The following is a 14942-nucleotide window of genomic DNA, read 5'->3' on the forward strand; positions in this document are numbered from 1 at the left end:
ATAGTGTGTGTATATCACACCCCGACAAATTATCCTATTCAAAGTGCTATAAAAATCTGTTAAATAAAACAAAAATAATCTTAATTTTATCAAATCATAATGTGCTACAAAATTATCTTATTCAATTAATAAATTTAGTGTTTTTTTTTAAATAATACATTCAGTAATGTGCGACCAACCTACTCTACAATTTTTTTTTATCAAATCCAATTTTATCACATGGTAACGCCCAACTCTGTGTAAATATACCAAAATGCCCCTTATCGCTTGCACATTTGAATACATAGTGATAAATTTTATTTAAAAAATAGTATAAATGTAGTAAGAAAAAAAATATATTAAACATAGCAGTTTTGAACACATTTATTCACCACCCTCTTCCAAATTATATTTGCACAGATCCGAAAATAAAGGAAAAGAAGCGAAAAGATGAATTTGACATTCCCATTAAAGTCTAAAGCTAGCATAAGGAGTCAAGCATGACTAATCACACAACCAGCTGGGAGTGGGAACTCTTGTGCGGAAGCACACCAACAGGCTTCATACATCCAAATCGGTATTGCCAATATTCTTCCATTTTAACCACAAAAAATAAACGATATAGAATTTTACCAAAAGATATCGACAATATATGTGTTACTATTCCTTATAAACCATAGATGGCTCACCTCACCCACCGATTTGGGACTCAGTTGTGGCTCTAATCTCAGCCACCAAACCCAACAGGAGCTATGATTAATTAGGCAAAACCTAGTACTTGATACGATATTAGAGGAGACAAATTAAAAAAATATCCTACCTAAATTCTATAAAGTGACGTTTGACATGACATAAGCTTGTTCATGCTTTCATTTGAATCAAAACATTAACTTTACCAACAAGGAAATCATATTGCATTAACTCAAGTAATTTTTTTTTTTTATGAATGCGTGCAAGAAATGAATGTAGCAAAGATGAAAATACTTCGTAGACTTTTGGATAGATGAGAAATGACATGATTAAGAATGAGGTTATCCGCAATTAAAGATAAGATAAGAGAAAATCAGTTAAGGTGATTTGAACATGTGAAACGAAGACCTACATATATTCTGGTTAAAAAATGTGATATGAGATTAAGGCTCAAGGCAAAAAGTGTACAGAAAAACTTAGGAAGACTTGGACAAAGACTTTAAGAAAAAACATGGAATATTTGGAGATAACAGAAGACTTGCCGCAAAACTAAGTGGAATGACATTCTAAAATTTATATGGCTAGTGAGATAAGACTTTGTTGTTGTTGATTACTGTAATGTGAGACGATATCAAGATTTTCAAACGAAGCATGAATTGTGATGTATTTTCCAACCAGAAAATCAAACTGTACAGTTATATGCAGAAGACCAAGATGCATCCAATGCAAAAGTTTAATCAACTTCTTCTTGTGATCAGAAGTCACAGAGAATCCATGTTCTGCTGATGGTTTTGAGGTTCGTTACAAGCCTTATCGTTGTCAAAGTCAGGTGACCGATTAATGAAAACAGACGAAACCTCAGATGCATCATGTTCCTGCCAAATGATCATATAGGAACAGCAACGAGAAGAGAGTATAAGCCACAAACCAGAAGAGAAGGTAAATCAAAATTCACACCACGACTGCACTTGCATTGCCATTATCTGATTTGTCAACGGATATGCCCTTCTCCACCAACGAGTATGACACATCTTTATCATGAAGCACTGCAGCTCTGATAGGATCTTGATCACCTCCGAATAATTCTTCGAAGTTTTGAAATGTCATATCAACATCAGGTATATTGAAATCATCAGGACAAACAAGTTCTTTACAAACCCCTATGTCATGCATATTTTGAGGCCACAACTGCAAAACCAATACATGACCATATGGTAAAACAAAATGAAATGTGTTCTTATTTCTAACTAACAAGGCCTAAAGTTTTCAGTTGTTGTTGAACATAATTAAACCTTATTGTTTCTATCGCGGCACTTCTAAACGGTATCAGATCAGTGTTTAAACGAATAACAAGGGATAAATAGCTACATATCATTCCAAGAATCCAAATAAATCAATTTCACTGGCATTAATCGAACCTGATTACTTTGAACCATACTTCTGCATTGCCAAAAGGATTCTGTATGCAATAGAAGTCCAGTAGTTGAAGATGGTTGCATATGCTCGATTTGAGAAAATGGAAATGATAAATGATCAACTTTCAGCTCCTGAACTAGACTGTCCCTTTGCCTAAATTTAGTGCCGGAATTCTGGGAATGTTGTAAACGCTGATCAAGATGAACATTGAGCCTCTTTGATGTCTGAAGTACTGAGGAAGATAGGTCAATTTGTTCTGTACCGCGTATCAGCAGCGAAGGTGTATTCCCCTGGGCAAGCTGAAGCCTTTTCAAGTCAAGAATCTGATTGCATAAATCAAAGCATACTAGGAACACTCAACTGACCTGTGTAACTGCTGATTGCCTTTTTCTGATGTTGGGAAGCGATCATGTGCAAAGCACTCTCGCAGGCACAGCACATAAACATCTTGTGATCCAAACACTGAATATAAGCCGGGTCTCTGCACGAATCACACAAGATACTGCGCATATGCCGGTTAAAGAGTGTGTTTGCCGAATGGACCTTCGCATCGCAGGAAAGGCAAAGATGTGCTGCATCGGCTTTACAGTACACAACTGGCCTCAATGCCAAGCAGAACTCACAAAATCTCTCCATTTTTCTGTCCTTCAAAACTTTGAAACCCCAATTCTGCCGAGCCCTATTGCTGTCACAGATAACCAACATTAAATATACAATCTTTCTTGCACGTATATATATACAAACATACTATTTATGATTTTCCATTTAGATCTTAATAAGATCAGGGCTTCATGTTTCTCAGCTTTTACTTTTTAGATCAGATACGGATGGTTGAGACACAAGTCACCAAATCTTTATGCATTAACCGAATGATTAAATGATTTCTGATTTTCGGTGAATTTTTATAATGATGATCTTTGAATGAGAATCTAGAAGATGAATCGATTGTATTGTATCGTGTAATTAAACTGTGATGCGTTCTTACGTTCTGCATTAACTAATTAGCAAAGTTTGAAATTTTATCATCATATAGAAATTCAATTATAATTTAAAAAAAAGTAGACAAAATTCGGAGAAAAAGTACCTCTTTACGTAGAGAGGGTGAATGAGAGCACTGAGCTCTTTGTTTTGGTTATCTGGTACTTCTTCCTCCTCCTTCTGATCACTTTTGAAACTTTATGGGTCCGACGTGGACATCTAAGAGCGGAAACTTTTCCAGCGTGGATTCGGATACGTGGTTCGTGCCGAATCTGGATTCTAGCCGAATCCTCTTTGTGAGGATTCTAAAAATCCTTGAATCGTATCTGTTAATGTATATCGTGTAGTTAGAAATCATTTTAAATATTTTTAATTTAAATTAAACACGAACAATATCTGATAAAAACTGATTGCATGATGTATAATAAACTGGTACAATTCACAAATCTCCAAAATCTTTACAAAGAATCTGAAGAGGATCCTGTTGGGCTCGTGGCAGTGGGATCATCATCCACGTCATCCAATTCCCATTGACTGAGAGACAAGTGTGAGTGCTTACGCGATCCATGCGATCCGAACTCTCACCTGTTGCCGTCGATGGCTGTTTCATTTTCTCTACTTTTTTCTTGCGGTTTTTATTCCCCCCACCAATTTTAGGGAAATACCTTATTTAAAACAACTATTTTTTTTGTTAAAAAAAAAACAATTATTTTTCCTTATAGATAAATGAGAATTTGAAACGTGTTTAGAAACGTTTTATTTCCATGTATTTAAACATGTAATTTGTTTACAGGTTAAACAATCATTTGCAGGTTACTAACCTGAGGTTAGTATAAATAACTTGCATGTACAGAATCAAGCAGTGTTTGAAAATGTAATTGTAAATATACTTTGACTTTGCACCGAGAAGAACTCCCTTGCTTGCATTTTATCAAGCTAGTCTCATACTATCAAGTAAAAAAATTAAAAAAGTGTGATATTGTATTATTAGTTTGAAACACTATGACAATCGCGTTGAAATCGTAGGTAGGTTTTTCTTAAGTAGAGACACTACGACAGTCGCGTTGCTATCGTAGGTTGGCTTTTCTTAAGTCGTTCTCGACTTGCATTTGGGATTTTGGTTTCTGATTGCGAATGGCAAAGGAGATGGAAATAGCATCTCAAAAATTGACATAACTAAATAATGGTCCGGTCTTGGCAGCTAACAAATAATGCAGAACAAAGTTAGGGAATACTCTCAATCGGGTCCTCTGTCAACGTTCACATAAGATTCGTGAAGAGTTAAAACATAATTTCAAAATATAATGACACACTATACAGTTAAAGAGCAGGTACTGCACAACAAACTACGAACGTACACCAAAAGACGGCCGCCAAAGGCCCTTCTAGTCCCCATCAAAGATCCACCAAGATGACGGTTTTCGTGCTTTTGTCGAAGAAAAACCTGAATTCAAAGAAGCAATATTCATAACACTGCAATTTAACAAATAAACATCTAAAACAAAGGTATATTGAGAGCAGCAGTAACAAAGAAAGTGAAAAGAGCGTGAATCTAGATTAAGGTTTTCTTTCCCCAAAACAACACGCATTCAGTTTCTACTTTCTATACATCCCGGGTACTCCCCCTTCTGAATGAATTCGTCAGGGACTACAACAGCCTTTAGCAGACCCACCTTGCTGCTCAAATGTTGTCATTTTTACAACTAAAAACAGGTCTAAAACTAACGGAAATCAAAGCTTCGTATTTCCATTCTACACGGTGAAAAACTTCAAACTAGTATAGTAGCTGCTTAAATTGGCACATCAAATGATTTTAGTGTGGCAACATGTTTATAACATTCCCCCAGTCCTGAAGTCAGTAAAACAGGTTCTTGCTCTTAACCACTCCAAACCATGTCCACCCTTTCAAATTTAAGCATAGCCAAGTAAGGCTTATGCACCTAATTTCTTTTTGTCCGGTAAATTTGATGTATCTATACTTTTATTCCTAAAACGCTAGGATCATGAGTGTAAGGATATACGCTAAAGCCAGAATGTAAAAAGGGATACAAGTGGAAAGATTGATTGCGAAATCATCATGATTGATGCATTACCATGTCACCTCGAGGTAACATGCACTTCAATAATGTCATTTTCCTCCATCCCAAGGGCATCAGGCGTAGCAGCTGGACCTATTTTGTCGCCATCAAAACAAAACACCAGACTCTGAAGGTCAAGCTTAACATTATCTGCATACATTTTGAAGAGCCGCTCAAACTTGTCGTCCTGTTGAAGTAGAAGTAGAAGGAAACATAATTAAAAATATTACAATGTTTAATATCACATAGCCTGTATATACATCAGAGATTAGGCCAAAGAGTACTAGACAAACATTGAAGGTTAATACTTCTGGCACAACATACCGCATAAATACGAAACTGCTTAACTCCATCTTTGTCTTGAATAGATACAACTATTTTGTTTCTTTCAGGGCGGGGCTTTGGAGGTTGTTCTTCAACTGCCTCAGATGAGATACTAAGTTCTTTTATCACAGACTCCTCTACCGATCTCAGCACATTTTCAGCTGATTGTGCATACGATGCCAGCTCTTTCTTCTTTTTCCTACATACATAGACCACATTTAATTGGAAAATTTGAATTGCAACAGAAAAACCAAAACGATAAAGGGTAAACCAATATCAACAAGCATAACTAGCCATCACTATTTACGAGACCCAAATAAAGCCTTAATGTTCTAAGATAACTGGCCGCATTAAAGTATACTTCCTTCAATACAAGATAAAAGCGTAAATTTCCAGTTACCAACTGGAATCTAATGAACGGGAAAGCGCACGCACTAGCCACTAATTTGTCAAATTTCTTCTCGAGGCAAAGAAATATGTTTGAGAGATAAAATAATTACAATAAAAACCCAAAATTCAAATACCTCAGTTCCTTTATGGTAGAATCCTCACCCTTCCGCTTAGCCCCGGCAGAAACCTTGGGTGGAGGAGGTAACCAGTCCTCCTCCTCCTTATCTTCACAACTAATAACATTTACTAACTTCACAGGTTCATCAACCTTCTCAATCTAACCACAATATTATCCAAAATATCAATGTCAATAGAGTGCAATTTACAACAATTCCTCTTACCAAATGGAATTTAACACACACACACATAGCACATATGAACGTCAATAACAAATTCGGTACCGCGGAATCCGAAATTTCCCTCATTTTCGGAGGAGAAGCTGACGGAGCATCTAATTCATCGTCTATACAAACATATAAACAAAAACAAAAATCAAATCAAGTTTTTTTTTTTTTATGAAAAAAGTTGAGTAATTTATGTTTCCTATCAACTGAATCGACCGAAATTAGCAGGAAAGAGCTCACCGTCGAGGCAAATTAGACTGACGGGCTGAACGCGTCTGTAATCGAATAAGGGCTCGAGCTCTTCGGAAAAATCCTCCTGGAAAATCAGAAATTGCAGTCAGATATGCTTCCGCTGCTGAATATAATTATAGAATAACCAGTGAAAATTGAAAAAATTAAAACCCCATGGAGTGAGCCTCTCACCATTGTCGACCCGAAATCAGACTCTGCGAATTTTCGATTCAATTTAATTCGAGAGAATCTTAAGCGTCCCGCCGAAAGAAGAAGCCTAAAAATCAAACACAGATTGCAACAACAAAAAGGGAAAGAACAAAAAAAAATATCAAAGAGAGATCGGGTTAGTAATTTGTTGTTGGGTTTGGTCCTAGCCTAATTCCTAACATGGGCTTCATTTGGGCTGGGCTTTATCTATCAATTGAATTACCCAACACATCTTAACATCACATGGTCAATGGTCAGAAATACCTTCAAAATATATACACGAAATAGAAGAAAATAAATTTGTATCAAATCTTCTGTTCACGATATTCAAGCCAAGAATCTCTTACTTACAAGTGAAGAGAAATGTCACTAAATCGTAATACTAAGTAGTGAAAACTTTAGGATTATAGAGTAATGACATCTCCCTTCAACCTTTCTTTAATGTGACATTTAAAATTGTTGTATGCATTGAAGTGACATATAAAAAATTTCTTAAAAAGATAATCATAAATTTTTATTTTGGTAAACTACTTAAGACTAACCAAATTGTAAGGTTGATTTCAAACAAGTCCAAGAAATTTGATGACTCGTTGATTAATGTACCTAAATATCGAGTTTTCGCGTGTTGCATATGAATTTGTTGAGATCAAAGTTCAAGGAACAGTGTGAAATTAATCCTAAAGTTTGAATAATTTTAGTTCATTCACCCTTTGCCTTTTTAATATGGCATATAATGAGAAGTTTCTTTTGTAAAAGAGGAGGTTGTGTTGAATTAGTAATATTTGAAAGTTTTACATTCTTTTCCCTGACGGACGGGTAGCAAATCACCTTGTGTAATCAAAATATATGAACGTTTAGCAAATTTGAAAAACTGTTGGAGTGCGGGAGCACCTACCAAGAGGCTCGAGGCTAGTCCCGTCGGCGCCAATGGGCGCAAGCTTAGTTCTTAAATTTTAATGAAACGAGTTATTCACACTAGTCATGGCTAAACTAATTGCTCAGAGGTTTTTTTTTTTTTTTTTTTTTTGTTTTTGTTTTTAAGTGTTGAGTAAGCTGACTCTAATTGATGTTTAATTTCCAGATTTAGTAACATTATTTGGCACTCATGAGTAATCAGCCTCAGTCGCAGCATGATTTTTAATTTTTTTCCCGCAACATAGGAATGGTAAAAACATGGTATGTAAAGAGATATAATTATTTCTCGTTTTTTTTAAATAAAACTAGTCAATTCTAAATATTGCAAGAAATTAAGTTCAAAAAACCTCATTAAACCCCAAATAACTAACTCATGGACTCACCATTAGAGCAACTTTATCTTTTTAAGAAAAGTCGGGATTGAGTTTGACCAATACGACACTATGAAGTTAGTCGGTGCTGTGATATGACTCTCTCTATCTTCTTATTATTTTAATTTCAAGTTTTAACCACGTCACATTGGTCAACACTCCGTTGACCAGAGCGTAATCCCTCACAATTTCACAATTTCACTTCTTCAGTTTTATAGATAAATGTGAGCTCCCCCAACAAAATATTTCAATTTTGCTTAAGCACCTGAGTTCATGCTTCTGGTAACTCTCATCTTCTCTCTCTATATCTTTCTCTCTCTAAATCTCTCTCTAGGTTAAAGGCTTAAAGCTTCTTAATCTATATCTAATCTTTTTCTAAGATATCAATCTCCTCATCTAATTTCTAAATCATTTTTATCTTTAGATTCAAACTTCTATCTCTCATGCTTTCTCTGTTGCACTCAATCTTGTTCTAATTGTTTTGGTATCCATGGAACACATGAGCCCTAAAGAGACTAATGGTCTCCCTAGCTTTGCACGTGACCTCCGAATCTTAGTGGTAGATCATCATACATTGCCCCTCATGTCCACAGCGTCGAGGTTAAAAAAATACTCATTCAAAGGCAAATCATTCCAGAAATTTCACACACTAATATATGGTGTCATGTTGATCTATGAGATAAGACTGACATGGATACAAAATTCCATCTATATTTTATGTATACACATGCCTATAACGAATTAACTGATTTTAGATGGAAAATTTGAACTTGTTTGTGTGGATCTAAAGGTTGAGGCAATCCATGAAAACAAAACCAAGAATGACAAGGTTATATGATGAACAAGGAGTCATTAAATGATTAAAAGTAGTTATCGCATACAAAACGATATAAGATTTATCCTGATTTATCTGTTATGTTTGTGTAATTTTTTGTCTTTATATTGAGCTAAATCTTTCTTAACATAAGATATATATTAAGATAAATTTTTTATTATATTCTTTGTTTGTTTGTCTCTGTAATTTTTGTTGATAATCATCACTTGAACGTTTTTTGTGTCTATGCATTTGTATATAATTTTCTTTGATATACATGATTTGTTTGTACATAAAAGGGCGATCCCAAGCCAACAAGGTCTTAGGCCTTGCAAAGTTAGGGGGAATGTCTATCGTACACATCCTTACTTGACTTTGCAAAGAGACTATTTCCATGATTCTAACTTGTGACATTTGGGTCACAAATGAGCAACATTTCGGTTTCAAAAAGAATTATCTTTATTTTTCACAACTTGGTTAATAACTCTCTCTCTCTCTCTCTCTCTCTCTCGTTTCTCCTCTAGTTACCACAACCGCGCTGGCTTCTGTTGCATTGTCGATGATTCGAGAACAAAAGGATCACTATGATCTAGTAATGGCTAACATCAGTATGCCAGATAAACACAGATTTTCGTTTCTACGGGTGCTGCATAAGAACAAAATTCCTGTCATATGTAAGCTTCAATGGATCTAAAATTTTTCCTATTTGGATCGATTGGCTTATAGAAATTCCTTCTGGTTGTGTACTAATTGTTGCATAACTTATATTTCAACGCAGTCATGTCCTCGGAAGTGAATATTAATGTAGCCAAGAAGGCCCTAGCTGAAGGAGCATGCTTTTTTCTTCAGAAACCAATCTCCTTAGAGGATCTGAAAAACGTGTGGCAACACGTTTATCGGAAGGTAAGAAACCCAAGGAAGGACACACATAAACCAAATTGTGCAAAGAAGATTGATAAGGCTGGTAATGTTCTTAGACTTCCCACTGGAGGTATTAGAATCCATGAGGTTGGAGGTGTGTGTAGGCCTACCGCTGTACACGATTTGTGCCTTGACGCGCAAGACACTTGCTCATTGAGATGCAAATCGGAAAAAGTTAGGAGAGGTGAGGGAAATCGTCAGAGAGAACTACAGTGCTCTCACGCTGAACAGCAGATAGCCACAGAGAACCATACAAAAGGAGCATTTGGGATAAAGAGACCGGTCGATGATAAAGAAGAGCAAGAAAAAGCGAAGAAAGTTAAACTAAACATAGAGCAAACTGTTTCTGGAAGTACAAATAAGGACGAGGAAGGAAAGGAAAATAAGGATTGCAATGGCAGCTCCGAAGATAGAAGGTGCCGCACCATTTGGACTCCGGAACTTCATCTCAAGTTTACAGCAGCCCTAAGTGCATTAGGAGATCAAAGTAATTCTTCCCTTCTCATAAAACAATCTAGTTTTCCTTTTTTTTATCTTCACCTTTAAGAAGTGCTAAATTATTTTCGTTTCTTGTTTTCTTTTGGACACAGATGCTCGTCCTAAATCGATTCTGAAATGGATGAACGTGCCTAATATAACGCTGCGCCAGGTTGCAAGCCATCTACAGGTTTCTCTTCAACTTATATCTTAAGAACTTCTTTTCACATTGTAATTGTTTTCAGAAGGATTTATGTTAGGTTCTTTATCCTTCTAGAAATACAGGAAACAAGTACAAGAAATTCAGGAGGCTGGCACAACGAGCTTACCTTCATTAAGCAGACCATACAGTTGGAATAGCAGAAATGAATTTCCACCAGCAAGGAAAACTTATCTAATATGCCGCCCATATGAACAAGGGACTTCAACTTTTGGAGTTCAAGGCAATCCAGCGCAATTAATGACTCCGAATTCTTTCACCAGATTCAGTGACTACAGAAGGCAGAATCCGTATTCAGAACCCACAGTCATGTCTCACAACACAAATCATCAAAGCGAAAGCCTCTATGACTTTTATTTGAGAACTCATGGAAAGTTTCAGAATTTGGACCAGATAATAGAAACAAACGGCTTCACATTAGGTGCAGGCATGAATGAAATCGAGAAGAGAAACCACCCACTTGGATTAGAAGAGAGCAGGTTTCAAGTACGCGAAACAACCTTACCGATTACGAACTACATGACTCCAGGGTTTACTTCTCCCTACATATCAGCAAATACTTTTCAGCTCCCAAATGCGTCTACCAGCATGAATCAAGCGCAGTTTTATACTCCAGCGCCGACCACTTACATCAATTCCCATAATCGAAACCACTTTTTCGCAGAAATCACGGGAACAACTGAAGTTGGCATGAATCAAGCACATTATTACACTCCAACCCCGACTACCCCTATCAATTTCCAAAATCAGAACCACTTTTCAGCGGAAGTCACCGGAACAACTGAGGTACCTGAGGTTGGGCCGGAACATATAGCTTCAGGCAATGCAGCCAATGCAGAAACATTTCCAGCAGACTTCAATGGTGGAAGCCAGCAGCTGGATGCTGCAGCAAGAGAGGCTTCTCCAGCTAGTTCAAACAATAACCAACCCATGTTGGAGTATGATGATCTGTTGAAGCTGCTTGAAGAAGATCCAGAGGAGTTCAACTGGTTTGACAGTGCACCAAATGCAGGTGATGCCAATGGTTACTGTGAATTGCTAACGGAAACTTCAAAATAGCCCGAATTCACCGTAGTTTATCAGTTCCAAATACAGGGTTTCATTCAAGCATGCATTATATTTCCCTTCAAGATGGTAATATTAGTTTCCTTATAAACAAGACTTCCTGTTTGTCTTCCATCTTTTATGTTGGTAAAGTTAGTTTGTATCAAATCGAATATTTGTAGCCAAATGAGACTTCATTTCTATAATCTCGAATATTACCATACAATGAGTAATTTGTACAAATTAAACCAATCAGTTTTTGTAAAAAAATAAAAAAAAATGTAAATTGCATGAGCATATTTTCTTAAAGAATAATCATAGTCTATAGATGATTGCAAGAAATGAAAATCACTGAATATACACAAGTTCATGCTTCTATGTTCGTTATAGGACCTTCAAACCAGTGTCGAGCGCTGAGGATCCAAGCTAAAACTGTGATGACCAACAAACTGCCAACAGCAATGGGTTACGGGAGGGAGTATACTATAGTTGAGTGTCCTGTTGGTAACTGGATAGGCCACGGGGATTGAGAAGAGGACGGAGATGATTGCTACCCAATTAACTGAAATTCAACCAACAAAAGTACCCCGTAGTGTCCCAAGTTGACAGGTCCTGGGACAAGGGATTTGCGTGCCAAGGTCACCCTAAAGAAGATGGGTAGGGCATAAGCAATGTACAGTCCGATGCTTGTGATAGAAACCATGGCATTGAATGCCACAAGGCTTCCGAGAGAATGCAAAGATATCGAAACAAACATGGTTACCAGTTGCCGAAGAAAGCAGAGATAGAATCTTGCTGCAAGTGATCATGTGCTTACTGTTAGTTCCCTGCAAAACGATATTAAAGCTGAAAGCCAAACAGCGTTTATGAGGACTTCGGTTTGTTCACTTTATGCCAAAGTGGTGAAAATGGCATGGCTGCATCTCTAGAGAATGCGTACGCCATCCTGAGAACAAAAATGTAAGATTTGTTGCCGACTCCCTCCCCATTATCAGTGTTGAAGTGAGTGAATACAAACTTAGCACTAGCTAGCCCTTTCCGTTGCAACGAAAACGTAAAAATTATAAAATCGCCTGCTAACTTCTTAAATAATAGTGACCTTAATTTATTATTAGATTGAAATATTGGCACAGTGATATCTTAGAAGTCCCCTGCAAATGATCCACATCCTGTATATTCTTTTTCTACTTACCCTTTTTGAGCAAGACCGGAACAGTAACATTCTGTTTAATTAATGGGCCTTATGTTAATCACAAAGTTATCTTTTGTCAAAAAAAAAAAAAAAAAAACACAAATTTATACAATTCCGAACGCTTTAGTTGTTACAACATCACTGTCTCAAACAGCCCAACTTTCAGACTTGTAATAAACAGGAAGAAAAATGAAGTAAATGAAATGAAGCTAAATGTACATATATATATATATATATATATATGAATTCGAATCCGCAATCAGCTAGTTGGCGAGATGCTGTCAACTAATTCGTCACCACAAGAAGCCATTGAAATCTGGTCATGAGGTTTAGCAATCTTCTTCGCGGCAATCCTTCCCACACCGCGGCCTTTCCCTCGATCCGAATCATCATGTCAACGTAACCGTTATGCAACTTAGCCAAAAAGCTTTATGGGGGAAACAAACTTCAGCAACCTCAGCTTGGTCTCGAGCTTCGAACTCCGCCTAGGACTGTTGCTCCCTTTAGATCCGCCACCGTGCCTCACTACCCTCATCTTCTTTCTGGTCTCACCATTCAGCCTCTGGTACCTTCTCCTCCTCCAGTACCTCTTCAAGTTGTCGTAGTAAGTGGTCGAAACGATCTCCATTTTAATTGATTAATTTCTACCGGTACTAGGGTTTCTTAATTTGTGTGGGTACAAATGGCTCGAGAGAGGTGTGTGAAGAGAGGAAGTCAGAGGGGGTTTTTATAGAGGAGGAGAAGACTTGTGTGCCAAGTCAAAGTGGTAGGCTAGGTCTTATGGTTTCTCCAGGAATGAATGAGCTGGCCATTACAAAAACAAACAAAACAAAAGGGTACAAAATTAACATCAACAAATTCACACCACATTCCGATGGAAAAACGGCATCAACAATATTCTCTTGTCAAATAATTTTATAAGCAAAAAAGAAGATTTGGCACATAGAACAACAGCTGGTATCTGAAAGGCCAAATATATTCCAGTTAGAAACTCAGATTAACCCACAAATTAGCCGTCCTAAAATTAGCATGCGTGCAGATTCTGATCATAATCCGTATATGTTTATGTGTTAAGAAGACTGCGAGTACGACATTTTCTACCAGATAGGAGAATTGAGTTATAATTTCATAGCGGTCCTGTATCCAGTCAAAACGTGGCGACTGCATGCATTAACCTTGTGCAACAATTTCAGCAGTAGATCCATCTCGCCCATATACGTGGTTTGACTCGCGACGCATAATTAAGTTTTATTTCTAATCCAAATTCCAAACACATAAAAATCATAGGCACAAATGTACGAAAAATTCAACCAATATATTGAGTTTCTGTAAAGGCCAGCTTCCACGAGTACGTATGAACATTTTACAATTTCTGTAGATGTTCAAACTTTTGTATAAGAACTAACAAATAGAATTAATCAAATCTGTGACACTGAAAGTGAAACTAACTACATATCCGTCAAGTTGAAGAAGTTGCTTTGGCTTTCAACTATCAATCCATGCTCAGCTAATTGGCGGGAAGCAGCCAATCTCTTGTAAATCTCCAAAACCAGTCTGCTGTCAACTAACTCGTTGCCACAAGTAGCCACTGAAACCTGATCTTGGGGTTTTGCGATCTTCTTCGCGGCAATCCTCCCGACACCGCCGGCCTTGCCCGCCATCCGAATCATCATGTCAGCGTAACCATTATGCAACTTAGCCAAAAACTTGATAGGGGAAACATACTTCAGCAGCCTCAGCTTGGTCTTGAGCTTCCAACTACGTTTAGGACTAGTGCTCCCCTTAGCTCCTCCGCCGAGCCTCGCAACCCTCATCTTCTTTCTGGTCTCGCCATGCAGCCTCTGGTAGCTCCTCCTCCTCCAGTACCTCTTCAAGCTGTCGTGGTACGTAGTCGGAACAATCTCCATAGTAGGATCGAATAGCTCGCATTGGTGTTTACTTCAAATCGTCGTAGCTAGCAACCGGAACAGACGAACAAGTTGAGAGCTGATGTTTTTGGGTTTTGAGGTTTGAGAGAGGAAGCAAAGAGGGGTTTATATAGAGAGGAGAGGAGAAGAATTGGGTGCCAAGTCAAAACATGAGAGCTTGGTCTTAGTGCACAGCGTGTGCTTGGTCAATATTGTCTGTCTGTGACAGTGTGACTGCGACCAGGCAAACGCTAATCTTTCATGCAATTGAATTAATAATTAATTAGGTTTGATTAAGTATGCTTCTAGTTACTAAATCGAGTAATAAATCCAATGCGTGGTATCAGTTTGTCCAGTATTCTCATGCTTGGCACCTTGGACCGGATTAAAAAGTCCAATCCACAATAATCCAATCCATGGTCCAATCTCAAATAATGCTCC

The 14942-nt window shown here is 37.4% G+C and overlaps 3 protein-coding genes and 1 pseudogene across 3 annotated transcripts; 1 reads left to right on the forward strand and 3 right to left on the reverse strand.

Annotated features, from left to right (window-relative positions):
• Positions 1-1384: 1384 nt before the first annotated feature.
• Positions 1385-2877, reverse strand: LOC103947169 (putative zinc finger protein At1g68190). The gene is made up of 3 exons (XM_048572919.1): positions 2451-2877; positions 2088-2341; positions 1385-1857 (listed from the first exon to the last, which is right to left on the reverse strand). Exons 1-3 carry the CDS (start codon positions 2788-2790, stop codon positions 1621-1623), a joined length of 831 nt encoding a protein of 276 aa, XP_048428876.1. The 5' UTR covers positions 2791-2877; the 3' UTR covers positions 1385-1620.
• A 1333-nt stretch (positions 2878-4210) lies between these two features.
• Positions 4211-6760, reverse strand: LOC103947086. Its single transcript, XM_009357941.3, has 7 exons — positions 6623-6760; positions 6440-6515; positions 6257-6318; positions 5990-6132; positions 5466-5664; positions 5157-5328; positions 4211-4507 (listed from the first exon to the last, which is right to left on the reverse strand). Exons 1-6 carry the CDS (start codon positions 6623-6625, stop codon positions 5161-5163), a joined length of 651 nt encoding a protein of 216 aa, XP_009356216.2. The 5' UTR covers positions 6626-6760; the 3' UTR covers positions 4211-4507; positions 5157-5160.
• A 2575-nt stretch (positions 6761-9335) lies between these two features.
• LOC108867222 lies at positions 9336-11417 on the forward strand (annotated as a pseudogene).
• A 2625-nt stretch (positions 11418-14042) lies between these two features.
• Positions 14043-14501, reverse strand: LOC103947087. The gene has a single exon (XM_009357943.3). The coding sequence runs from the start codon at positions 14499-14501 to the stop codon at positions 14043-14045; it is 459 nt and encodes a 152-aa protein (XP_009356218.2).
• Between the last annotated feature and the right edge of the window lie 441 nt (positions 14502-14942).

Source organism: the organism of the source record quoted next, unplaced genomic scaffold (assembly GCF_019419815.1).
Source record: "Pyrus x bretschneideri cultivar Hongxiangsu unplaced genomic scaffold, Pyrus_bretschneideri_v1 Contig63, whole genome shotgun sequence".
Taxonomy (NCBI): domain Eukaryota; kingdom Viridiplantae; phylum Streptophyta; class Magnoliopsida; order Rosales; family Rosaceae; genus Pyrus; species Pyrus x bretschneideri.